The sequence below is a fragment of the Anomaloglossus baeobatrachus genome, chromosome 3, assembly GCF_048569485.1.
Source record: "Anomaloglossus baeobatrachus isolate aAnoBae1 chromosome 3, aAnoBae1.hap1, whole genome shotgun sequence".
NCBI classification, from domain to species: domain Eukaryota; kingdom Metazoa; phylum Chordata; class Amphibia; order Anura; family Aromobatidae; genus Anomaloglossus; species Anomaloglossus baeobatrachus.
In genome coordinates, this window is record NC_134355.1 from 470353928 (window position 1) to 470380241 (window position 26314).

At 47.8% G+C, this 26314-nt stretch overlaps 1 protein-coding gene across 3 annotated transcripts in view; it reads right to left on the reverse strand.

The window, feature by feature from the left end:
• The window catches only part of FXR1 (FMR1 autosomal homolog 1), a 165654-nt gene that overhangs the window by 117479 nt on the left and 21861 nt on the right, over positions 1–26314 (reverse strand). For all 3 annotated transcript variants that reach the window (XM_075340585.1, XM_075340584.1, XM_075340586.1), the window contains exon 2: positions 74–126. In XM_075340585.1, the coding sequence (XP_075196700.1) occupies positions 74–126 (53 nt within the window). The remainder of the gene's footprint in view (positions 1–73; positions 127–26314) is intronic.

Here is a 26314-nt window from a genome sequence, read left to right on the forward strand (position 1 = left end):
AACAGCACATTAAAACATAGAAAGTATCATCACAGGCAATTGCCACTTGTAAAATGTAAAAAAGCACAATTACTTGTTTTCAAAAACAACGGTGAGCGAATCTTCATGGACATCTTTGATGAATCCCTGAAAGCAGAAGAAATGGTTTTAAAATTTGTACAAGTGAAACTAAAATTTAAAAAAAATAAAATAGCAACTTTATAAAATTACGGACATTAATTCAATCTGAGCAATTAAACAGCTTAGAAGTTTAATTAGATCTATGAAAACGACAATCAAACGCTGGTTCTCTCCACGAGTACGATAGCTTTCACTTTCGTTTCATTAGATGCTTAATCATTTTGCTGACAGGGTTTCTCGACATTTTACACTTCTGGTAGACAGGACAATTTTTGCAGTTTTGACTTGTACAAATGAAACCCAAATTGTTAACTAATAATACGCCCAATATCTATATCTGTTTTCTAAAATTTGACACCTGGCATATAGTCAGAATGACACTCGGCACTCTATACGTTCAGGCACCTTTGTGAAAATAAGTACAAATTGATATTAGTGGCTAAAAACACAACCAGAAACATCACACCTCCTTAACCCCTTATGTGACCGAGCAAATTGTGAGCTTAAAGGGGCTGTCCATTGCTATAACTACCCCTTGTCATTCCACAGGTTGACCCCTCTAAAAATTAAAAGCCTATACTCAACCTCACTGGTGGAGTGGTTCAATTGGCTGTTCCAGCAGCTCATATGAGCTGGTGACGTTACGCGACTCATCACCGCTGGCTTTGCTCTACCAGCCTTCGGTCGCAGGTATAATGAACACTATACTATTTGAGCGGCAGACGCAGCTCTTACTTCCAGTTGATTAATCCCTTCACCCTGGGCGATTTTGCGTTTTTCTTTTTTGCTCCCCTTCTTCCGAGAGTTGTAACTTTTTTTAGTTTTCCGTCAATATTGCCATATAAGGGCTTATTTTTTGCGGGACAAGTTGTACTTTTAAATGTAACCATAATTTTTACCATATAGTGTACTGGAAAACGACAAAAAAAAATTCCAAGTGTGGAAAGATTGCAAAAAAAAAAAAAAGTGTGATTGGACAATTGTTTTTGGGATATTTTATTCACTATAAAGGTAAAACTGATGTGTCGATGTGATGCCTCAGGTCATAAGTTCGTAGACACCAAACATGAATAGGTTCACTTATATAAGGGGTTAAAAAGAAATTCAGACGTTTGTCCAAAACAAGTGGTGCACTTTTTGTGCCATTTTCTGAAAACCATAGCATTCTCATTTTTCAAGATCTATGGCTCTGCGACAGCTTATTTTTTGCGTCTTGAGCTGACTTTTTAAGAGTACAATTTTTTGTGCAGATGCTATGTTTTGATCACCTGTTATTGCATTTTGCAGCAATCAAAACACGTAATTTTGGTGTTTGGATTTTTTTTGCCGCTACGCCATTTACTGATCAGATTAAATCGATTTTAAATTTTGATCGGGAGTTTCTTAACGCGGCGATACCAAAGGTGAATACTTTATTTTTTTAACCCTTTAATTTTCAATTGAGCAAATGGGGGTGGGGGGTGATTTGAACTTTTAGGTTCATTATTTTTTAGTTTCTAATTTTTTTTTTACTTTTTATTTTACTAGTCCCCTTAGGGGACTAGAAGGATCAGCAGTCTCATTGTTTGTTAATTTCTCCCGATCAGAGCTGCACAGCTCAGAACAGGAGAAATGCTTATTAAACATGAACCTGTGCTACCATGGCTCCATGTGATGACGTCACGTGAATTCCGATGGAGTTGGGTGAAAGCTTACCGTGGCTGAGATGTACACCGAGCTTTCACATTTTGACAGCGCGGTGCAGGGGGTTAGCAGGCATGAGTGGAGACCAAATCAGCTGACGTGCTAAACTCACTGCCGGCTGCCCGCGGCAGCCAGCATTGATCATACCGACATGAGGTAGAATGTACCCAGTACATCCAATGTCGGTAAGAGGTTAATTAATTTGTAAGAAGGCAGGTAGAAAGAAGCCAGTGGTGACTGGGCACGTGGCTCGCGTGACGTCACCAGCTTATATGAGCCTCGTGACCATGATCCATAGACCTCTAACTGCACCACCAATAGATAGGAGTATAGGCCGACCAAGCCACATTTTTCAGATGTGACACGTGTCTAAAAAGGAGCGAGAGTGCTCGCCACTGCTCAATGCTCAGTCGAGTATCGCGGGTGCTCGGATGTGTCGTTTGTGATAGGGAGCTGACTCTGTCAGATCTATTAGTAAATTATGGGACTCTACACCTCAGTGAAAGCATTGTGCAGTTTCTGACTTTTTTACTCCCACTGAGAGCCAATGTGTTTGGATGCTGTGTATTTATAAATAAAAAAAAAAAAAAAAAAAAAACAACAAACCACCGTAGGCGGAGAGCCGAACTGCCAATAATTGACTTCCGTTATACTTGTAACTCAAGCCCATCAGAGAATCCAACCTGCTCGACTCGAGTAAAGAGCACATTTGTTCTTGCTCATCATTACATGTGTCGCTTTATGTGGCAATAACTCAAATGCTTTTACATATCCCAGTGAATCTGAGGTTTGTTCGTGACACATTGTAGGTTATGTTAGTTGGCAATACGTTTTGCGTTTTTTTTATTTTGAAAATGTCTGAAATCTGCGAAAATGTACAAAAATTATTCATTTTCAAACTTAGAACGCATATATCCTTAAATCAGAGATAGTCATACCACACAAAATAGTTGACATTTCCCATACATCTAGTTTGGGTCAGCATCATTTCTCAAATATTTTTACTTAGTTAAGATGTTAGAAGGTTTAAAATAACTTTAGAGCAATTTTCTAATTTTTTATTTTTTTTACAGCCCTAAAAATATACAGTCATGGATGAAAGCATTGGCAACCTTGAAATTGGTCTAGAAAAAGAAAAATGTTTTGTTACAGATATGTTTATTTCCTTTGAGTGTATTGGAGCAAAAAAAAAAAAAATAAATAAATAAAAAATTTCACTCAAAGATGAGCCGGACAATATTGTTGGCACCCTCAACTTAATATTTTGTTGCACACCCTTTGGAATAAATAACTGAAATCAATAGTTCCCTATAAAAAAAAAAATCAACAACTTCTTACTCCTCAACTGGAGCTTTGGACCATTCTTCAATTTCAAACTGCTACATGACTCAAATTTTACGGGTGCCTTTCGTTCTCAAGTCCACAGATAGTTCTTTTCCTTTTTCTGTTCTCCATGCTCAGTGTGGGGCACACAGACACACAATGCAAAGATTGACTCAATCTCTCCCCTTTTTATCTGGTTTCAAGGATTTTCATATTGCCCACATCTGTTACATGTCACAGGCGAGTTTGAACGAACATCACACGCTTGAAATATAGTTTTGCCCACAATTTTGGAAATGTGCCAACACGTTTGGCCATGACTGTATATTGGAGAAGTAAACCCAATTTAAAATCTGTACAATGGAAAGTCCGTTACAAGTGCCCACCGTCTGTTCAGAACTTAGTTGAGGGCTCCGCCATGGCATGAATACAGCCTCTACAGTGGTACCTCGCTTCTCTACAGTGGTACCTCGCTTAACGAGTAACCCACTTAACGAGAATTTCACTTAAGCAAATCTTTCTGTAAATTTGTAACACTGTTTACGAGAAAGCTTTGCTGCACGAGCGAAATCCTCACCGCACACACTTCCGGTTCCATACATCCACCGCGCTCTGACCCGCACTTGCAGTCCACACAAACACACATATACGCACAAACACACACGCACATACAGTATTATGCTCACCTTACCTTCCGTTCCACCACCGGGCTCATGATTCTTGCAGTTCCCGGGTACATCGCGACGAACTACAAGTACCATGAGGCCGGCGGGGGAACGGAAGGTAAGGTGAGCATATAATATGTGCGTGTGCTTGTGTGTGTGCACGCGTTTGTATGCGTTTGCACATGTGTAGAATGATAGAATAGGGTGACCAGGATGGGACATTTAACACATTGTGGAACGAATTGTCTGCATTGTAATGATTTCCTATGGGAAATCTTGCTTTGCTGAACGAGTAACTTGATTAACAAGCACAGTCCCAGAACGGATTGTTCTCGTTAAGCAAGGTTCCACTGTAATTTCTTTTTCTTGAATAGGGGACATTGCTACATTATATTCTATAAATATTAAAAAAAAAATGTTTGAATATTCAAGAAAATAAAGAACCTGTTCATTGAGCTGGATGTTTTCCTTTTTTTATATTTTAAAACCTACATACATTCATTATTCAAAACAACCAGGAAATGTCTTAATTCATGTGTAGCAACTGAAGGATTATGGAAAAGTGAAATGAAAAAAAAAAATCCACTATATAATATAATTTATCGTTTTCATAAGGGGTGTGCTCTCAGAGCTTGTGTCAGCGTAATACATTATACAGTGATCAAAACAATGAAAGTTAATGTCCCATATACTAAAAAAATATATTTTTTTAATAAGAGAAAAATAAAAATTATACCAATAAACGCATATATTTATGTAAAAACAAAAATGTACGAGAAGTACACATTTGGTATTGCTGCGTTCAAAACAACCCAATCAAGAAAACTGTCACATTTCAGTGCACACCGTGGAGAGGGGGAAAAAAAAAAAAAAAATACATCTTTTCATCATACAGTTGTTGTCAAAATAAGTGGAATAAAACGCACTCAAAAAGTCAAATAAAAAATGGTATCGCCTATAACAATCTAGTCTTTACAAAATATAAAAAAAAAGCCATACAGCAAAGAACAGCAAAGGAAAAAAACTATAGCCCTCAGAATACAGCAATATGCAAAAAAAAACAAAAAAACAAAAAAAACCCACAAACCTTTATGGTGCAAGGCTGTGTGCGCACACTGCGGATTTGTTTCTCCAGCAAAAAAGGCACCTACCTGTGGAAAAATGCACCAAAAACTCATGCATTTTTGCCTGCGGTTTTTTAACACTGAACACAGGGAAAACGCAGAAAAGAAGTGACATGCTACTTCTTTTTGCTGCAGAAATTCTGCAACAAAATCTGTAATGAAAAAAACGCAGTGTGAATTTCTCAGACTTTGCTGGGGAAAAAGTGCATGAAGCTTATGAGCAAAAACTGCGCCAATTCTGCAGCAAAAAATGCAGCAAATCCATGGCAAAAAAAGCAGTGTGTGCACAAGGGCATAAGAGGAAAAACTTTAAAATAAATAAAATTATAAAATGTAGCATTGACCAAATAGGAAATAGTATAGAGGACTGAAAGCATTATTAAAACATAACCTTTACATTTACTAAAGTAATAACACCCACTATAAAGTGCTCTAGTGCTCATATGTGCTCGATGTAAAAATAAGAATGGAAATGCACCATTCAAAACTCATCCAATTCAGGACAAATACCAATTAGCGTTGAAGTCTAGGGATCAGTAGTGTCAATTTACACCCCTACTTCAGACGAATATAGGGGATCACGGTGTGGTTGTCAACAATCCCACCACTCGACTACATCTAGTAAAGAATAAAACTATAGTTGACACCAAGTAATATGCAACAGTTAATCTGTATAATGCTATTAGATTTAGTGGATCATAAAAATGCCTCTAAAAATATATACCTATTTTTCGTTTTATAAGATTCACCGGATTATAAGACGCACCCCAAATTTGGAAAAAAAATGAAAAAAAATATGGGGTCCGTTTATAATCTGGTGGTGTCTTGCCAGGGAGGGGGGCCTGCAGAGGATGGGGTGGTACTGGATTACTGCGAGTAGTATAGAGGAGGGCCCCAGTTACTCACTGTGGGTGCTGCTCTGTGCGGGGCTGGTGAGCGGCCGAGCAGGACGGAGCGGCCGAGCAGGACGGAGCGGCCGAGCAGGACGGAGCGGCCGAGCAGGACGGAGCGGCCGAGCAGGACGGAGCGGCCGAGCAGGACGGAGCGGCCGAGCAGGACGGAGCGGCCGAGCAGGACGGAGCGGCCGAGCAGGACGACACTGCAAACTGCAGTCAGGCAGTCACTTGTGTTCTGTAGTACAGCGGGGTTGAGCTCAGGGGATGAGGTGTATAGCTGTGTGTCAGCATAAAGATGGTACTGAAAGCCAAATCTGCTGATGGTCATTCCAATTGGGGCTCTGTAGAGGGAGAAAAGAAGAGGGCCAAGGACTGAACCTTGAGGGACCCCCACAGTGAGAGGAAGAGGAGAAGATGTGGAGCCAGCAAATGATACGCTGAATGAGCGGCCAGAAAGATAGGAAGAGAACCAAGAAAGCACAGTGTCCTTTAGGCCAACAGAATGGAGCATAGAGAGAAGGAAATGGTGGTCAACAGTGTCGAAAGCGGCAGAGAGGTCAAGAAGGATAAGCAGAGAGTGGTCACCATTACGTTTTGCTGTCAACAGGTCATTGGTCACTTTCATAAGGGCAGTTTCTGTTGAGTGTAAAGGGCGGAAGCCAGACTGTAAAGGATCTAGAAGAGAGTGAGAGGAGAGGTAGCAGGTGAAGCGAGAGTAGACCAGGGGCTCCAAGAGTCTGGAGATGAAGGGGAGATTGGAGACTGGTCTGTAGTTGCTTGTGCAGGACGGATCAAAGGAAGGTTTTTTTTAATAATGGAGTAATAATAGCGTGTTTGAGGGAGGAGGGGAATATACCAGAAGAGAGAGAGAGAGAGAGATTGAAGATTTTAGTTAGGTGAGTGGTGACAACCGGAGAGAGGGACTGGAGTAGGTGTGAGAGAAAGGGATCAGTAGGGCAAGTGGTAGGACGAGAAGAGGATAGGAGCCTGGAGACTTCCTCCTCTGTGACTGGGTCAAATGTGGAAAGTGAGCTGGATGGGATATGGGGAGGTATGGGATGCAACGCTTGGTGGCTGGGAGCTGATCTCTTGGCGGATGTTTTCTATTTTCTCTGTGAAATACGAGGCCAGGTCATCAGCATTAAGTTCTGTGATAGGGGTCTGTGCTTTGGGACTGAGGAGGGAGTAAAAGGTGTCAAAGAGCTTTTTTGGATTGTTGTATAGTGAGGAAACAAGGGTGGTGAAGTAGGTCTGTTTGGCGAGATGAAGGGAAGAGTTGTAGGTCCTTAAGATGAACTTGTAGTGGATGAAGTTTTCTGGTGTGCGGGTTTTCCTCCATAGGCGTTCGGCATTCTTAGAGCATCGCTGGAGAAATCAAGTTTGGGATGTGAGCCAAGGCTGTTTTACTCGGTGTTTGGAGGTTCTGAGGGTGAGGGGTGCTACTTGGTTTAGGGTACTTCTGAGTGTGTCGTTGTAGTGGTTTACTGCCAGATCAGGACAGGAAAGTGAGGAGATAGGGGACAGTGATGAGTGTAAAGAGTCTGTAAGGGTCAGTCACTGGCCCGTAGGTTTTCTAAATGTGTAATAGGTGGGAGTGTGCTGGGGTGGACGAGGGTTTGGGAGCTTGAAGGAGAGGATGTTGTGGTCAGAGAGGGGAAGAGGCGAGTTGTCAAAGTCAGAGATTGAGCAGAGGCGGATAAAGACCAGGTCAAGGGTGTTACCATCTTCATGTGTCTCAGAGGATGAGAGCTGTGAGAGGTCAAGGGAGGTGGTGAGAGATATAAGCTGGGATGCATATGGGGAGGAGGGGCTGTTCATGGGTATGTTAAAGTCTCCTAGGATGAGGGTTGGTAATTCTGAGGACTTGAAGTGTGGCAGCCAGGCTGAAAAGTGGTCAAGGAACTGGATGGGCGAGCCTGTGGGACGGTATACGACAGCTACTCTGGGGGGAAGGGGATGGAAGAGCCTGATAGTGTGGACCTCAAAGGATGGGAATGAGAGTGATGGAGCTGGGGGGGGGGGGGGATTACCTGGAAAGTACATTGTAGGGACAGGAGTAAACCGACTCCACCACCATGTCTGTTTTCAGGTCTTGGTGAGTGGGAAAAGTGTAAACCACCGTGAGAAATGGCAGCAGGGGAAGCAGTGTCAGAATCCTGAATCTAGGTTTCAGTGAGGGCCAGCAGGTTAAGAGAGTTATTGAGAAAGAGGTTGTGGATGTAGGGAAGCTTGTTACATACAAACGGTGGATTCCAGAGGCACAATTAAAAGAGGGAAGTGAGGGTGTACAACTAAAGTTAAAGTGAACCTGTCATCAGAAATTTAGCTATAAACCTAAAAGTTCCCCCCTCTGCAGCTCCTGGGCTGCATTCTAGGAAGCTTCCTATAGTTTTTGTGGCCCCTCTTATTCCAAAATAAATTTGTATGCAAATTTCTTAAATCTTCCATGGGGGCGGGCTGCCTGATGTACGTTGCTGTCCTCCTGCCGATTTACGCCGCCCCCGAACGCTGAATTTCAAACCTCAGGACGCCGCACCTGGAAGCCCGTGGTCCCGCGCATGCGCTGTGCTACTGTAGCGGTGCCGTGCACTGCGTGCACGTGTGACCGCTGGTGACGCTTTTGCGCGGGCACAGACTGCTCCGTCCGCTCCTCCCATCTATTTCCTGCTGCTGAGCAGGATGGGAAGGAGGTGACGTCCGGTCATCTGGCCATCGAGCGTTTGCGCAGAACGCTGGAGGAATAGGCGAAAGTGCGGTCACGAGGTTATGGGCGGCACTTGCTGATGACACTCACAGCGCCGCCCATAACCTCATGCCCGCGCAAAGAGTCACTAGCGGTCACACGTGCACGGCACCGCTACAGTAGCACAGCGCATGCGCGGGACCACGGGCGGCGTCCTGAGGTTTGAAATTCAGCGTTCGGGGGCGGCGTAAAATCGGCAGGAGGACAGCAACGTACATCAGGCAGCCCGCCCCCATGGAAGATTTAAGAAATTTGCATACGAAAAGGTACAAGTTTGTAAAGTATTCATTTTGGAATAAAAGGGGCCACAAAAACTATAGGAAGCTTCCTAGAATGCAGCCCAAGAGCTGCAGAGGGGGAAACGTTTAGGTTTATAGCTAAATTTCTGATGACAGGTTCCCTTTAATAAGATTATCAGGGTTTCTATGAGAGGTGGGGGAGGGGGTAAATATAGCATGGGGTAGACCGGGATTAGGAGAGATATCGCCTGAGAGAAGTAGCAGCAGAATACTTGCTGCAGAAATACACGAAAACCCCAGTGAATTTGTGCATGGTCTGCAAAATTCTGGAGATCCTGCAGCACATGGGCACTAGCCCACATACTCCATTCTACTGACCTTGAATGAATCTAGCAGTTCATACGCGCAAACCAATTCAATTAAACACTGCCTGTATGACCTCAGCCAGGTATATTCAACCTAAACTCTTCGTCACCAGAGACCAGTTTCACTTTAGGAATTAAAAGTGGGTTATCAGGCTTATTTTGCCCTTTGTCATTTCACTATTGGGCTACATTGGGGCAGGTAAGTAGATCGCAACAACCTACCTGCTTTGCTGTCAGCCCCTCCCCCACTCTCCTGCTGGGATTTTGCGGCTCCTGTGATGTCTTGTCAACAGGGGCAGGACCTTCTTGACGGGCTTCACAGCAGACTTCATGTTGCCGCTGTGCTCGGCAGGTACCGTGCGTGGAGTCCCCAACCACCTTCCCCGCACCCTCCCACACATTCCGTAGTGCACTGGTATCGACGCTGGCGGTAGGCTGCATGCCGCTCCTGATGCTGATTGCGGCGCACAGGCCCCTTGCTGATCGCTACCTTTGTTGGGGCCGCGCAGTCAGTGCTTTATATCAGAAGACAGATTCCCCGGCGCTGCTTAGACGCAAGTTCTGTATACAGCTACTGCAATGATCAGCCGCCGACCAATCAGAGCTCATTCCTGCACAGCACCTGGGAATTCTGTCCTCTGATATAAAGCAAGGTCAGCGGCAGCCCCTGCACCGGCAGCGTTCATCAAGGGGGCTACGACCGGAAGAAACAAACAGGCCCCCGAGGGAACGAGGACAGGTGAGAAGGATTGGTCTTGTTTTTTTGCGTATCAGAAGAATGGCACACTAGGGTACAATTCTACAGTATGGAGCATTGCTATAAAGAAGAGGACCAGGAAAGGGTACATTACTACAGAATAAGTAGAAGGATGGGGCACAATACTAAAGGATGGGCACGAAAATTGGGCACATTATTACAGGATGGGGCCAATACTATAGGATGGGCAAATTACTACTTTCTATGTGCCCATATTGTCCTCTGCTAGAGGTCTGTGCTGGGCAGAATACTAACAGCCAATGTGTGTAGCGGGCGGGGCTGTGAGGTTAGGCAACCAAGGAAAGGAAAAATGACATTTTTGTGTACTCACCATAAAATGTCTTCCTTGGAGCCTTTCATTGGGGGGACACAAACAGTGGGTATTATGGTGTCTCCAGGGGAGGCGTGACACTAGATTTGCAAAAAAGTGTTAGCTCCTACCCCACAGCATATACCCTAGCTAGGCAGGAAACTAGCTCAGTTTGGTGTAAACGCAGTAGGAGAAGGACAACCAAAACCAAAAGGGTGGGAGCTGTGTCCCCCAATGAAAGGCTCCAAGGATGACATTTTACGGTGAGTACACAAAAATGTCATTTCCTTTCTCGCCTTTTCATTGGGGGACACAGACAGTGGGACGTCCCAAAGCAGTCCCTGGGTGGGAACTGAACTATTAACAGTGTATAACATCAGACTAAGAGCTGACTAACGACTGCAACTGAAGTGAACACATCAAAACACTGTAAAAAAAAAAAACGAGCAGTGGCCACTTATAAATGGGCCACTGCCGCCTGAAGGACTTGTCTTCCAAGAGCAGCATCCGCGGAGGCATGCAAATGCACTCTGTAGAATTTTGTAAACGTGTGCACACAACCAGGTAGCGGCCTTGCAAAGTTGGGTCGCCGAAGCCTGATGGCAGATAGCCCAGGAAGCACCCACTGCTCGCGTAGAGTGGGCCCGCACAGATTGAGGGGGAATAGAACCTCGTGCTTTCTATGCCTCACAGATGGCAGTCCTAATCCATCGAGAAATCGAGGATTTAGAAACCTGGTTGCCCTTTTTGTGTCCTTGTGAGAGGACGAAGAGGGCATCGGACTTGCGCAACGGCGCTGTTCTGGAGATTAGATCTTGTCAGGGCTCTGCGGATCTACGAGTGTGAAGGGCTTTTTCAAAAGAGTGGACCGGGACCGGGCAGAATGACGGCAACACAATGTCCTCGTTTAAGTGGAAAGAAGATACGACCTTCGGGAGAAAAGTGTGGGGGGGGGGGGGGGAGGCCGAAGGACCACCTTATGATGGAAAATCAGGTAAGGTGAGCGACAGGAAAGAATCGCTAGTTCGGACACTCGCCTAATAGAGGTAATGGCGACTAAAAAAGAGAATTTTGTTTACTTACCGTAAATTCCTTTTCTTGTAGTTCCGACATGGGAGACCCAGACCATGGGTGTATAGCTAGCGCCTCCGGAGGACACACAAAGCACTACACTCAAACGTGTAGCTCCTCCCTCCGGGCTATATACACCCCCTGGATGACAATCTACCCAGTTCAGTGCAAAAGCTGAAGGAGGACATCCACCCATAAGTAGAGATAGAGTAAAACTCGGCAAAACCAGAACTCTGTCTACTAACAACAGCCGTGAAACACACGGAACAAAAAACTGCCAACAGGCAACAGGGAGGGAGCTGGGTCTCCCATGTCGGAACTAAAAGAAAAAGAATTTACGGTAAGTAAACAAAATTCTCTTTTTCTTTATCGTTCCTTATGGGAGACCCAGACCATGGGACGTTCCAAAGCAGTCCATGGGTGGGAAAGAAACTAAACTGAGAAGTAGGCAAAACCTAACTTCACAAATGGGCGACAGCCGCCTGAAGGATGCATCTGCCCAAGCTCGCATCTGCCGAAGCATGAGCATGCACTTGGTAGTGCTTAGAAAAAGTGTGCAGACTGGACCAAGTGGCAGCCTGACACACCTGCTGAGCCGTAGCCTGGTGCCTGAAAGCCCAGGAGGCACCGACAGCTCTAGTCGAGTGCGCCTTAATCCCCAGCGGGGGAGGCACCTGAGAACACTGTAGGCATCGGCGATAGCCGACCTAACCCAACGAGCCAGGGTCGGTTTAGATGCCGAGAGGCCCTTGCGCTGACCCGTGGTTAGCACAAAAAGTGAGGTGCTCCGCCGAAAAACGGCGGTGCGAGACACATAGATTCGGAGCGCCCGCACCAAATCCAAGGTGTGCAACGCCTTCTCAAAGCGATGCACAGGGGCCGGACAAAGAGAGGGCAATGAAATGTCCTGGTTAAGGTGGAAGGAAGACACCACCTTAGGGAGAAAGTCCGGAGTCGGACGCAGAACCACCTTGTCTTGGTGAAACACCAAAAAGGGGGATTCCGAAGAAAGCGCAGCCAAATCAGAAACTCTCCTGAGAGAAGTTATGGCTACTAGAAAAACAACTTTCTGTGAAAGTCTAGACAAAGGAACCTCCCTGAGAGGCTCAAAAGGGGATTTCTGTAAGGCCGTGAGGACCAGATTAAGGTCCCAGGGATCCAAGGGCCGTCGGTAAGGAGGGATGATGTGAGATGCGCCCTGCATGAAGGTGCGCACCTGAGCCAGTCGGGCGATACGCCGCTGGAACAATACCGACAAAGCCGACACCTGTCCCTTAAGGGAATTGAGGGACAGACCCAACTGTAGACCTGACTGTAGAAAAGACAGGATGGTCGGCAAGGAAAAAGGCCAAGGAGCATGGCCGGAAGAGCGACACCAGGATAGGAAAATTCTCCAAGTCCTGTGGTATATCTTAGCCGAGGAAGACTTCCGAGCTTGAGTCATGGTGGAGATGACCTCAGAGGGAATGCCTGAAGCCGTCAGGATCCAGGACTCAAGAGCCACGCCGTCAATCTGGGAGCCGCAGAATTCTGGCGGAAGAACGGACCTTGAGAGAGAAGGTCTGGGCGGTCCGGGAGATGCCACGGCACCTCTACGGACAGGCGGAGCAGGTCTGGGTACCAGGCTCGCCTGGGCCAGTCCGGAGCAATGAGTATGACTCGACGGCCCTCCATTCGGATCTTGCGCAGAACCCTGGGCAGGAGCGCTAGAGGGGGAAACACATAGGCCAGACTGAACTGAGACCAATCCTGAACCAGTGCGCGTCTGCTGCGAAGGCTTGAGGATCGTGTGAGCGAGCCACGTAAACCGGAACCTTGTTGTTGTGCCGGGAAGCCATTAGATCTACTTCCGGAGTGCCCCACTTGCGGCAGATTGATCTGAACACTGACGGATGCAGGGCCCACTCGCCGCCGTCCACGGTTTGACGGCTGAGATAATCGGCCTCCCAGTTTTCCACGCCTGGGATGTGGACTGCGGATATGGTGGACTTGGAGTCCTCTGTCCACTGGAGGATTCGTTGAACCTCCAACAACGCCATACGGCTGTGAGTTCCGCCCTGGTGATTGATGTAGGCAACCGCTGTCGCGTTGTCCGACTGAACCCGAATGTGCTTGCTCGCCAATAGGTGGTGAAAGTCTAGGAGAGCTAGAAACACAGCTCTGATTTCCAGCACATTGATCGGGAGGGCTGATTCGGACGGAGTCCAAGTGCCCTGTGCTCGGTGATGGAGAAATACCGCTCCCCAGCCGGAGAGACTGGCATCCGTGGTGAGGATCACCCAGGATGGAGTCAGGAAGGAACGTCCCTGTGAAAGGGAGAGGGGCTGAAGCCACCACTGAAGCGAGTTCCTGGCCTGTGATGACAGAGCCACCAGCCTGTCCAAAGAAGAGATCCGCTTGTCCCAACAGCGGAGAATGTCCAGCTGCAAGGGACGCAGATGGAACTGGGCAAAGGGAACCGCTTCCATGGACGCCACCATCTGACCCAGCACCTGCATGAGGTGTCTGATGGAATGACGGCGGTGCCTCAGCAGAGAGCGCACCGCCACACGAAGGGACTGCTGTTTGACTAAGGGCAACTTGACAAGTGCCGGCAGAGTCTCGAATTGCATCCCTAGGTACAAAAGTACCTGGGTCGGGGTCAGAGTCGACTTGGGGAGGTTGACAAGCCACCCGAACTGAATTAGCGTGGTGACAGTGAGAGAGACACTTCGCTGGCAGTCTACACTGGATGAGGCCTTGACTAGAAGGTCGTCCAGGTAAGGAATCACTGCCAATCCCTGGAGGTGCAGGACCGCAACCACTGCTGCCATGACCTTGGTGAACACTCGAGGGGCCGTGGCTAAGCCAAAGGGAAGAGCCACGAACTGGAAATGTTCCTCTCCGATTGCAAAGCGTAGCCAGCGCTGGTGTGAGACCGCAATAGGCACATGCAGATAGGCATCTCTGATGTCGATGGATGCCAGAAAATCTCCCTGGGTCATTGAGGCAATGACCGATCTCAGAGATTCCATGCGAAAATGCCGCACCTGAACATGCTTGTTGAGAAGCTTGAGATCCAGGATGGGTCGGGAGGAACCGTCCTTTTTGGGGACTAGAAGGAGGTTTGAGTAGAAACCCCTGAACCGTTCCCGAGCGGGGACCGGAACAATTACACCGTTGGCCTGCAGGGATGCCACGGCCTGAGAGAAGGCGGCGGCTTTGGAGCAGGGGGGGGTGGACAGAAAAAATCTGTTTGGCGGGCTGGAAGAAAAAGGTATCCTGTAGCCGTGGGTGATGATATCCCGCACCCACTGATCGGAGACGTGTTGCAACCACACGTCGCCAAAGTGGGAGAGCCTGCCACCGACCAAGGACTTTGCTGGCGCGGCCAGATAGTCACGAGGAGGCTGCCTTGGTGGCAGCGGCTCCTCCGGTCTTTTGAGGACGCGGCTTTGCGCGCCAGTTGGGTTTACGGTCCTTGGCTGCGGTAGTGGACGAGGCCGAGGGCTTAGAGGATGACCAGTTAGAGGAACGAAAGGAACGAAACCTCGATTGGTTCCTGCCCTGGGCAGGTTTCTTGGCTTTAGCTTGTGGCAAGGAAGTACTCTTCCCGCCAGTAGCTTCCTTAATTATGTCATCAAGCTGTTCCCCAAACAGCCGGGACCCAGTAAAAGGGAGACTCGCAAGGTACTTAGAGGAAGCGTCCGCTTTCCACTCTCGAAGCCACAAGATCCTGTGGATCACGAGGGAGTTAGCGGAGGCCACTGCCGTGCGGTGAGAAGCCTCCAGGATGGCAGACATGGCGTAGGATGCAAAAGCCGAAGCTTGAGAAGTTAAGGCATCCATCTCAGGAATAGAGTCCCTGGAGAGGGAATGAATCTCCGCTAGAGAGGCAGAGATAGCCTTAAGAGCCCACACTGCCGCAAAAGACGGGGAGAACGAGGCCCCTGCCGCCTCAAATACAGACTTGGCCAGAAGGTCAACCTGGCGGTCAGTGGGGTCCTTAAGAGAAGTGCCGTCAGCCACAGCAACGACTGTGCGGGCTGAGATTCTGGACACCGGAGGGTCTACCTTTGGGGACTGGGCCCAGTCCTTAACCACTTCCGGAGGAAAAGGGAAACGGTCATCTGAACTACGTTTCGGAAAACGTTTGTCAGGACAGGCCCTGGGCTTGTTAACAGTGGTCTGGAAGCTGGAGTGGTTAAAAAACATACTCCTAGGCTTCTTAGGAGAGGTAAACTGGTGTACCTCTACCAGAGAGGGTTGTTCCTCTGACTCATGTGGGTTGAGGTTCAGTACGGAGTTAATGGACGCAATCAAGTCACTAACATCCGCATCACCCTCAGACAAGTCAATGGGGTACATAGAGGCAGCGTCTGAGCCAACAGCAAACGAATCTTCCTCGCCCTGCACCTCGGCCTGTGAATCAGAGCCGTGGGACGAGGAAGGAGAAGGGTCCGTGCGTCTCCGTTTAGGGGGACGAGGTCCTAGGACATGCTCTGAGGGCTCTGCAGACGGAGCCGCAGAGACACCCTGAGAGGGAGGCTGATGCATAGACAGCAGCGTCTGGGACAGCTGCCCCATGGAATCGGCAAACGACTTGGAAAGAGCTTGTGAAAAGGATGCTACCCAAGCCGGGGGTTCCACCGTGGCCGGAGCAGCCGGAGGGACCCCTGAGGAGGCTCCAGGCTGAGACACAACCATATTAGCACAGGCATCACAATGTGGGTATGTGCTTGGCTCTGGCAGAATGAGCTTGCACGCAGTGCATATAGCATACATGTTTGCAGCCTTGCTCCTAGTAACAGACATGCTGCTGTGGAGGAAGTTCTGCAGCCAAAACACACTCCTGTAGAAAGCCTGAGAGTGTAATAAAAGTCCACAACCAGAGGTTGTGGCTTACCAGCCCTGCTCTCTGTGTGTCCTCCGGATTTCACCGCTCCCCTTGAAGTGTCAGCCTTCCAGATAGTAGGCAGCAGCAGCATCCAGCGCTTCCCAGTGTAGGAAAACGCTGAGAAAATGGCGCTGGGAGAAGGAGGGGGGGCGTGTATAAGCCCAGGAGCGGGAAAAACAGAGGGCAGAGAGACACAGGGAGGTAGACAGGGGAGGGGACATCTCCCTAGAGAGGAGTGCCCTCCCCTCTGCTGGCCGGGCGGTGGGCGGCGCTGTATGTAAAACATGCAGAAGAAGCCAAAAACGAAACTAGGCCCAAACTGAAGCCGGGGCCTAGATTTTAAAGTGCGGCCGACGAGCAGGCACCGTCGGCGCGGTTCTCATGGGAAATTCCCAGAACCGGCCGAAATTAACAGTAACGCTAAAGCACATACTGTCCCCCTATAAAAGTACCCGGGACCCCTGAAAAAACGTCTCAATACTTAGCTTTGAGACGCAGGGCCATGTCCCTGAGTGGGGGTTAACGCTCCTTCCAGCAGGGACCAGACAGGGCTGCGGATGGAGACCGGTCTTCTGCAAGCAGAGAGGACCGTGATGGCTCCCACTTCAAACAGAGCCTCGACAGAGGATGCGAAGGAGCTCGGCATGTGAAGGCTCCAGCCTTATTGAAATCAACCTTAACAGCACCCCGCAGAGTGGAGCGTGAAGGGACATGCCGGGAGTCCAGACTGGACCCGCTTTTCTTCCAAATCTTTAAAAATGAAAAAAATATCAGGAAAAGAAAATGTGTGTGATCCTCCTGGAACACAAAGCGTTGAACTGGGTAGATTGTCATCCAGGGGGTGTATATAACCCGGAGGGAGGAGCTACACGTTTGAGTGTAGTGCTTTGTGTGTCCTCCGGAGGCGCTAGCTATACACCCATGGTCTGGGTCTCCCATAAGGAACGATAAAGAAAAGGCAACCTTCCAGGACAGTCGTTGAAGAGAGATTTCTCTCAGATTTTCGAAGGGAGGAAGCTGAAGAGCTCCGAGAACCAGATTCAGATCCCAGAGATCTAAGGGGTGGCGATAAGGAGGGACCAAATGCGCCACCCCTTGAAGAAAAGGTACGGACCTGAGGGCGAAAAGCCAGCCGCTTCTGGAAAAATACTGAAAAGGCAGAAACTTGTCCTTTAAGGGTACTGAGAGCTAGTCCCGAGTCCAGACCGTCTTGCAGAAAGGCAAGAACATTAGGGATTTAAAAGGTAAGGGGCGACCGATTATGACGGTCACACCAGGAAAGATAGGTCTTCCAGGTCCTGTGGTAGATACTGGTGGAGTAGGGCTTCCGAGCATTAAGCATGGTATGAACTACCTTAGAAGAAAGACCTGATTTTGCTAGAATCAAGGATTCAAGCACCACGCCGTCAAATGCAGCTGTGCTGTATTCTGGTGGAATATTGGACCTTGCGACAGAAGATCCGGGCGGTCTGGAAGACGCCAGGGAGTGTCGCTGAGCAGTTGGAGAAGCTCTGGGTACCAGGCTCTCCTGGGCCAGTCCGGGGCCACGAGGATCACCGGGATTCCCTGCGCTTTGATTTTCTTGATTACTCTCGGAATGAGAGGAAATTGAGGGAAGATGTAGGGTAGGCGGAACTGCGCCCACGGAAAGACTAGGGCGTCGGAGCCGAGTGCTAGCGGGTCTCTCGACCGGGATATGAAGGGACGTATTTTGGCATTCATTCGAGACGCTATGAGGTCCACATCTGGGGGTCCCCAACGAAGAGTGATCTGATGGAACACTTAGTCGTGGAGGGACCATTCCCCTGCCGCTAGACCTTGCCTGCTGAGAAAGTCTGCGGCCCAGTTGTCTACCCCTGGGAAGTGGACAGCTGAAATAATGGGGATGTGCTTCTCTGCCCATAGAAGAATCCTGGATACTTCCTTCATCGCTGCGAGTTACTCCCTGACGGTTGATGTAAGCCACGGCCGTGGCATTGTCTGACTGGATCCGAACAGGGAGGCCCAATAGTAAGGGCTGAAAATTCTGAAGGGCCAAAAATATGGCTCTGATCTACAGAACATTGATGTGCAGGGAGCGCTCGGAAGGAGACCAGCGTCCGTGAACAGTGTGGTGGAGAAACACCGCCCCCCAGCCAATCAGGCTGGCATCAGTCGTGACTACTTGCCAGTAGACCGGGCGGAAGGACTTCCCTTGAGATAGGGATGAGGCTTGAGTCCACCAGACGAGGGAGCTGAGCGCAGACCGAGATAGGCGGACTGACCGGTCTAGGGAAGCTGGATTCTTGTCCCAGGAGGATAGAAGATCCAGTTGTAGAGGGCGCAGATTGAATTGGGCAAAGGACACGGCTTCTATGACCATCACCATCTTGCCTAACACTCTCATTCCATTCCGAAGGGATGTGTGACGGTGAGAGCGGAGGGATTGGGCGGCCCGGATCAGGGAAGACCTCTTGTCCTCTGGAAGAAAAACCCAGGACTGAGCAGTGTATCAGCATACCTAAAAAGGTGATGCGCTGATGAGGAATGAGGGATGACTTGTTGAAGTTGATAAGCCACCCTAGGCTTGACAGCGTGTCTAGGCAAATCTGCAGGCTTTCTGAGCAAACTTGAAGAGAGCTCCCTTTGACAAGAAGGTCCAAATAGGGAACTACCAGGATGCCTCTGGGGTGTAAAATGGACATGACGCGTGTCCTACGGCAAAGCGAAGGAACCGTTGATGCGATACACATATGGGAATGTGTAAATAAGCATCTTGAACGTCTATGGAAGCTAGGAATTCTCCAGGTTCCATGGCGGCTAGCACTGCTCTCAATGACTCCATTCGGAAAGTTCAAATCCGTACGAATTTGTTCAGCTATTTGAGGTCCAAGATAGGGCGGACAGAGCCATCTTTTTTGAGAACGACAAAAAGGTTTGAATAGAAACCTTTGCCACGCTGTTCCAGGGGCACTGGAATGATAACATTTGCTTTCTGTAAAGAGGCTATGGCCTGAAATAAGGCCTGGCTTTGCGTTTTGGACTTTGGAAGACGAGAACGCAGAAAACTGTTGGCCGGCAGGGAATGGAAATCGATCTTGTAACCTGAGGTGACGATTTCTCGAACCCAAGCATCGTGAGTGTGGTCTAGCCAGATATCCCGAAAAAGCAGAAGCCGCCCTCCAACATAAGTCGGATCTGATGGATACCTGGCATCATGCTGAGGAGGCCTGTACAGAGCGAGGTCCTTTGGGTTTAGGTTGCTTGGAGTGGGAACGCCAAGAAGAGCCCCTTGAGGGACCGGATCCTCGATCTGAGCGTTGGGACGATCCTTGGGCTGATTGTTTCTGGGGGGGCAGGCCGAAAGGACTGCCTGCGCCAAGGAGATTTTTTAAAATTCCTGGATACAGGCCGCTTTTGAGGTAGAATGGTACTTTTACCACCAGTCGTCTCAGATTGGAGAATCCCTGGACAAACTCCTAACAGACGCAGGCCATGGAAGGGGAGTGTGGACAGGGATTTCTTGGAGGCACTGTCCGCATTCCATATTTTTAGCCTAAGGACTCTGCGGGCAAAGACAGCATTGGCCGCCGATAGGGCTGACAAACTAGCTGCATCTAGGCAGCCGTGAAGAAAATAATTAGAGGCTATAGAGAAGAAATCAAGGATCTCAAAAGCCGCCGGGGGAATATTACAAGAGCGAAGCATCCTGCGTAGGTTCTTGCTCCACACCCCCATAGCTCTCACGACCCATGTTAAGGCAAACAGGGGGCGAAGAGAGGATCCCGAAGCTGCAGTGAAATCTATTTTCCAGGCATCAACCGCGTGGTCGGACAAGTCCTTGAGAGACGCGTTGTCTGAAACAGACATGACCGTGTGTTTAGCCAGTCTAGATACTGGTGGATCCACAACGGGGGGTACTGACCAGGGCTTAACCATTTCAGAGGGAAAGGGATAAGCGAAAGAAGAGAAGGGTTTTTTTATTAAACCTTCTATCAGGGTGATCCCACCGTTTAGATATAATTTGCCGAAAAACCGGATCCTGAGCAAAGGATTTAGGAGGCTTCTTGGCCCGCTTGATTGCCGACTGAGAAGTCGGGTCAGGAGGCTGATCAGAGATCGACAGAGTGATTGACAGCCGAAATTAGTGTGTCTTCTATATGCCTAGACTTACAAAGGACATCAGAATCAGAGTCAGAGTCTTAAGAATCGTGACTACTAAAGGTCACGGAACCTCGGTCAGACTGACTATCGTCCGAGTCGGATGAGGCGTAGAGGTCGCAATGGCGCCTTTTGGAAACAGCCTTTTTACGTTCTGGAGAAGAGACACCAGACGAGCTCCTCTGAGGGAGCTGAGCCTGTAGAAGGCTGGGATATCTGAGCGGCAAGGTCATCTAACCTTTTAGACATTAGAAAAGCCCATGCAGGCATTAAGTCATCAGACAGGGGTGCTGCCTGGCCGGTGGCCGGAGCAGAATCCAGAGACTGCACGGCATCGGGCTCTGTTGTGACACGGTAGAAGGGGCATCGCAGCCCCGGCATAGTGGATAGCTTCGGCCATTAGAAAACGAGCGTCCACAGGTGGTACAGGCATAGTACAGGTCCATAGAGGACGCCTGGGAAGCTTTATCACCCTTGCGGTTACGCATGTCAGCAATAGAGTCCTACAGCCCTATAGGGGTAGAGTTATATGAGTGAGGAGCCACTAGCAGTATTATATAGTGACTGCTATGCAGAGCCGGTATATACCGTAGCAAAATGGCATATACTGTCAAACAGCCGGCATATACCTGCAGGCAGAGCCAGTATATAACGCTAATAGCTGATATACACCGCTAGCCAGCAGACACACACCGCTAGAGAGACAGCGATATACCGCTGAGCAGAGCGGTATATAGTGCTGCAGAAGTGCAGAGCCAAGTCTGCTCCCCACGTGGAAAATGGTGTCCAGTGTTCCTGGCAGCCTGGAGGAGAGACGGCCCCCGGAGGCTGATTTGTCTCAGGGCTGGGACTAAGTGTGACGGCCAATCGGAAAGGAGCTGCTCCTGAGTGAGGGAGCAGCTTCCATAGCAGTGAGAGGGGGCGTTGCTAAAATGCAGGCCGAAGCCGGGGGCTAAATTAATGATGCTACCCGGGATCACGGCCTGCATTGCCTCACCGGCGCCATTCCAGGCGGCGGTTTGGATGCAGGGGACAGATGACTCGTCGTCTCCCTACCTGCTCCTGGCTCCGTCTGAAGACGCGTCGGTGATGGATGCGGGGATCTCAGGGACGCATCTTCGGCTCAAGGCTGAAGCAGGTCCTCGGCTCTGCTAGCCCTCTGGAGCTACCTTGGTGTAAGGTGCTTCCAGGGAGCCTGGAGGGGTATGCAGACCCGACCACTTGGGCGCGAGGGAAGACCGACGGCTTGTGCACGCCAGGTTTCCTCTGCCCGTAAACGGGGGGGGGGAACGGGGGTGGCAAGACACCCTGGTATTGCCCCTATCAAAAATAGAATGAAAAAAAACAAAATAAAAAGTAAAAATAAAACAAAACAAAATAAGCTGGCCTGAGGCACCTCTGGTGGAGCCCAGTCCAAAAAAAACTGAGCTAGTTTCCACTTTTGCAAATCTAGTGTCACGCCTCCCCTGGAGACACCATAATACCCACTGTCTGTGTCCCCCAATGAAAAGGCGAGAAAGGAAAGTCGTTTGCTCGAGCTGCAGGTAAATAAAGTGATAATTCAAGCAGAGCAAAAAAAAAAAAAAAAAATAATAGGTAATGATGTTTTATATGACAATACAGCACAGATTACCTTAAAAAAATTTTTGTGAAATTATGTCGGACAACTCCTTTAACTCTGGAACGTTCAATGAATCCCAGTGATTCGGAGATTATTTTTTCGTGACACTGTGCTTCATCATAGTCAAATTAAGGATATTTTTGTTTTTGTGAAAATATCGGAAATTCGGTGAAAAATTCTCATTTTTTATGCCTTTAAGCTAAAGAGTTATGTCACAAAAATAGTTAAAGGGAACCTGTCACCAGTTTTTTAGTGTATTAGCTAATACCACCTATGCTGCATTCTAAAAATTAGTATATTATATATTATTTTGAATAGCTCCTGCGCTGTATGCAAATGCGAACAGTCCGGTCCAATGGGAGTCATTGCAGCGGCTCCTGTCACTCCTCTCCGCTGGTAATAGCCATCCTCCCAACGTGATTGATGTTAATGACGCCTGGGAAGGTAGATCGCGGTTTGCGCAGGCCCATTTTGCTGTGCCCTGCTGCCGACGCATGCGCAGTTAGGTTTCAGGCTCTACCCGCAGCAGGGCAAAGCAAAGAACACTTGAGTGAACCGTGATCTCCCTGCGCAGGCACTAGATTTTGTAAGGCTATGTGGATGATGCAGGAAGCATCATCCACATCAAATCACATCAGGAAGATGGAGTTTACCAGCGGAGAGGAGCCGCTGCAATGACGCCCATTGGACTAGCCCGGTCGCATTTGCATATAGAGCAGGAAGTATTCAAAAGAAGTTTTTTTGGAGCTATGCAGGCAAGTCAGGGCATAATATACCACTTTTCACAATGCAGCATAGGTGCTAAGGAAGGTGGTGGTATCAGCTCAGACTAAAAATAACTGATGACAGGATCACTTTAATAAATCACATGTCTACTTTATGGCTCTGTGCCCACGTAGCGTATTTTCATGCAGTTACGCTGCGTTCTGCACTGCAGTGCAACTGCATGCGTCCCCAGCACAATCTATGAAGATTGTGCCTAATCCATGCCCACGTGGCGTATTAGAACGCAGCGCTTCGGCTACTGCCGAAGCGCTGCGTTCTAAAAAGAAACATGTCACTTCTTTCATGCGCTTTGGATGCAGGTCCCGCTCTGTCTATGGGAGAGGCTGCATCTAGAGTGCATGAAATCGGCTTTTCATTACGCAGTGTTTCTGCAGCGATTTGAAGCGCACGTGTGCTGTTCAAATCGCTGCAGAAATTTCTGCAGGGGCAGAACGCAACATGGGCACAGACTTTGAGGGAAGATAGAAGGGTTAAAAGTTTATCAGCAATTTGTCATTTCTCTGACCATTTAAAAACCATTATATTTATTTTTTTTTTTTTTTTAAAAGGCAACACATCACATTTGAGGTGACTTTGAGAGGCCTAAGTGACAGACAACACCTGAAAGTGACACCATTCTAAAAACTGCACGCCTCAAACTGCTCATAACCCCATACAAGAGATTTATTAACCACTTAGGTGCTTCACAGGAACTAAAGCAATGTGGAAGAAAAAAAAAAAAAAAAAAAGAAAATTTTACTTTTCTTCATAAAAAATGTTAATCTAACCCCAAATTTTACATTTCCCAAGGGTAACAAGGGAAAATGCACTGAACTATTTGGTGTGCAATTGCTCCTGAGTACACAGATACCACATATATGGGAGAAATCTAGGGTTTGGGCGCAAGGCAAGGCTTGGTAGTGAAAGCACACCATTCGACAATGAATGCAAAATTGGCTGGAATTATCATTGGATGACAAATCGCAGAGCCCCTGATGTGCTAAACAGTGGAAATTCCCCACAAGTGGTCACATTTTGTAAATTAGACCCCTCAAGGAATTTTTCGAGATGTTTGGTGAGCACAATTAACCTCAGGTGCTTCACAAAATTTTAGAACATTGAGCAGTGAAAATGAAAAAAAAATACATTTTTACCACAAAAATGTTGCTTTAATTCCAAAATTTTACTATGGTAACAGGCGATACTGGAATATACAATTTGTTACGCAATTTCTCCTAAGTCGGCCAATACCCCAAATGTGGTCGAAAACTACTTTTGAGGCATAGTACAAAATGGAAGGCGTGTCATATTGGAGTTCAGATTTAGAGGAAAGGTTTGGGGGTGCCATGTCACATTGGCAGAACCCCTGTGTATCCAAAACAGCAGAAATACCCGATTTTGCCAACTGCACCCCTCAGTGAACTCATCTAGGGGTGCATTGAGCATATTCATACTACAGGTGTGTCACAAAATACACTATGGGGCAGTGAAGGAAAAAATAATTACATTTTTACCATTAAAATGTTTTGGGTTTTTTTAAGCCCAGATTTCTAGTTTTGACAAGGGGAATAGGTAAGAAAAGCCCACAATATGTTACACAATTTCTTCTGAATGTGGCAATAGCCCACATGTGAATGTACAGTACTGTTTGGCCGCACCGTAGGGCTTGGGAAGGAAGGAGCACCATTTGAATTTTGGAGAACAGATTTTCCTATAATAGTTTGCGGACTCAATTATCAGGACCCCCTAAATGCCAGAACAGCAGAAACCCCCTCAAGTCACCACATTTTGGAAATTACACATCTGTGATTTCATCTACGGGCATAGTGACAATTTAGTCTCTAGAAAAACACCCATGGAGTTAAGGTACCATCACACTAAGCAACATCGCTGCTGAGGCACGACTTGTGTGACATAACAGCGATGTTGCTAGCGATGTTGCTGTGTGTGACTTCCAGCAACAACCTGGCCCCTGCTGTGAGGTCGCTGGTTGTTGCTGAATGTCCTGGACCATTTTTTAGTTGTTGCTGTCCCGCTGTGAAGCACAGATCGCTGTGTGTGACAGCGAGAGAGCAACGAACTGAATCTGCAGTGAGCAGGAGCCGGCTTCTGTGGACGCTGGTAACCAATGTAAATATTGGGTAACCAAGGAGCCCTTTCCTTGGTTACCAGATATTTACCTTAGTTACCAGCGACCGCCGCTCTCACGCGGCGAGTGCCGGCTCCCTGCACACATAGCCAGGCTACAACATCAGGTAATTAACCCGATGTGTACTCTGGCTAGGAGTGCAGGGAGTCAGCGCTAAGCGGTGTGCGCTGGTAACCAAGGTAAATATCGGGTTGGCTACCCGATATTTACCTTAGTTACCAAGCGCAGCATCGCTTCCACGTCGCTGCTGGCTGGTCACTGGTGAGATTTGCCTGTGTGACAGCTCACCAGCAACCCGTGTAGCGACGCTCCAGCGATCCCAGCCAGGTCAGGTTGCTGGTGGGATCGCTGGTAAGTCGTTGTGTGTGACTGGGCCTTTAAACGCAGTGAATGTTGCATAATTAAGAATTGCAAATAAGCCTTTGTGATGTTAAGTACATTGTAGTGCCCGTTCATTGTGGCCAGCTCGTGCTTCTGGAAACCTGCACATCGGAAATTAAGCTTCAGCTTCCCCACTACAACTATGCCAAACATGTAGACATTAACCTTCGTCAGGCTGCATAATTTTACAACGTTAACAGCGACCCCTTATCTCGGAAGGGGGTGGAGATATTTTATTGAAATTTGGCCAATATATTATGGACCAAAACTGCAGAGATGTCACGAAATTTCAGCCCTCTACGGCTTTTGGAAAAAAAAAAAAATGTATTGCAATTTTAAAACGGAATAGTTACAATTGTTCCTATTCAGCCGGAGAAAGGTTAACTGTGGTTTAGGCACATCGTGGTGCTGAGAAGTGATGGGGGCATCTGAATTTAGAAGGGCAGAATTCCCTTAATTCTATTTGGTGCAGTTTAGGTACAAAACATTTAGGATCAGTTCAAATTGATCCTGTGCTCTTCAGGTCAAATAGGTGAAACCCCGAACAAATCCATTCGCTAATGAGGCAGGAGAGGATACACCAGACTCCGTAATTTCAAAGGTGCACAAAACTGCTCTGACCACACTGTGTGCACAAAAGAGGTACACTGCAAGACCGCAGGCCAGTTCAAAGCGACTCCTCTGCTTCATTAGTAATTTTTTACTTTGGGAATTCACATTTTTTCAGATATTTACACGTTACTGTTGTGTAGAGCACAGGATAAATGCGAGCCATGCCATACTGTGATCTTTGGAAGACAGAATGAACAAATCAACAGCAGTTGTATTTATGCCATTCACCTTGCAGTATAAGTGATAGGGGGGGCTTTATTTCTTAGGTCCGTACAGTTACAGTGATACCAGATTTAGGCTATGTGCGCACTTACCGGATTTTGCCACGGATTTTCCGCATGTTTCGCTGCAGAAAATGTTCATAACATGTCTGCAGTGAATCACCAGCAAATCCTATGGAGAAAAAAAATCCTGTGCGCACTGGGCGGAATTTGACAGCTGCATGTTTTGTTGTGGGAATCCCGCAGCAAAAAC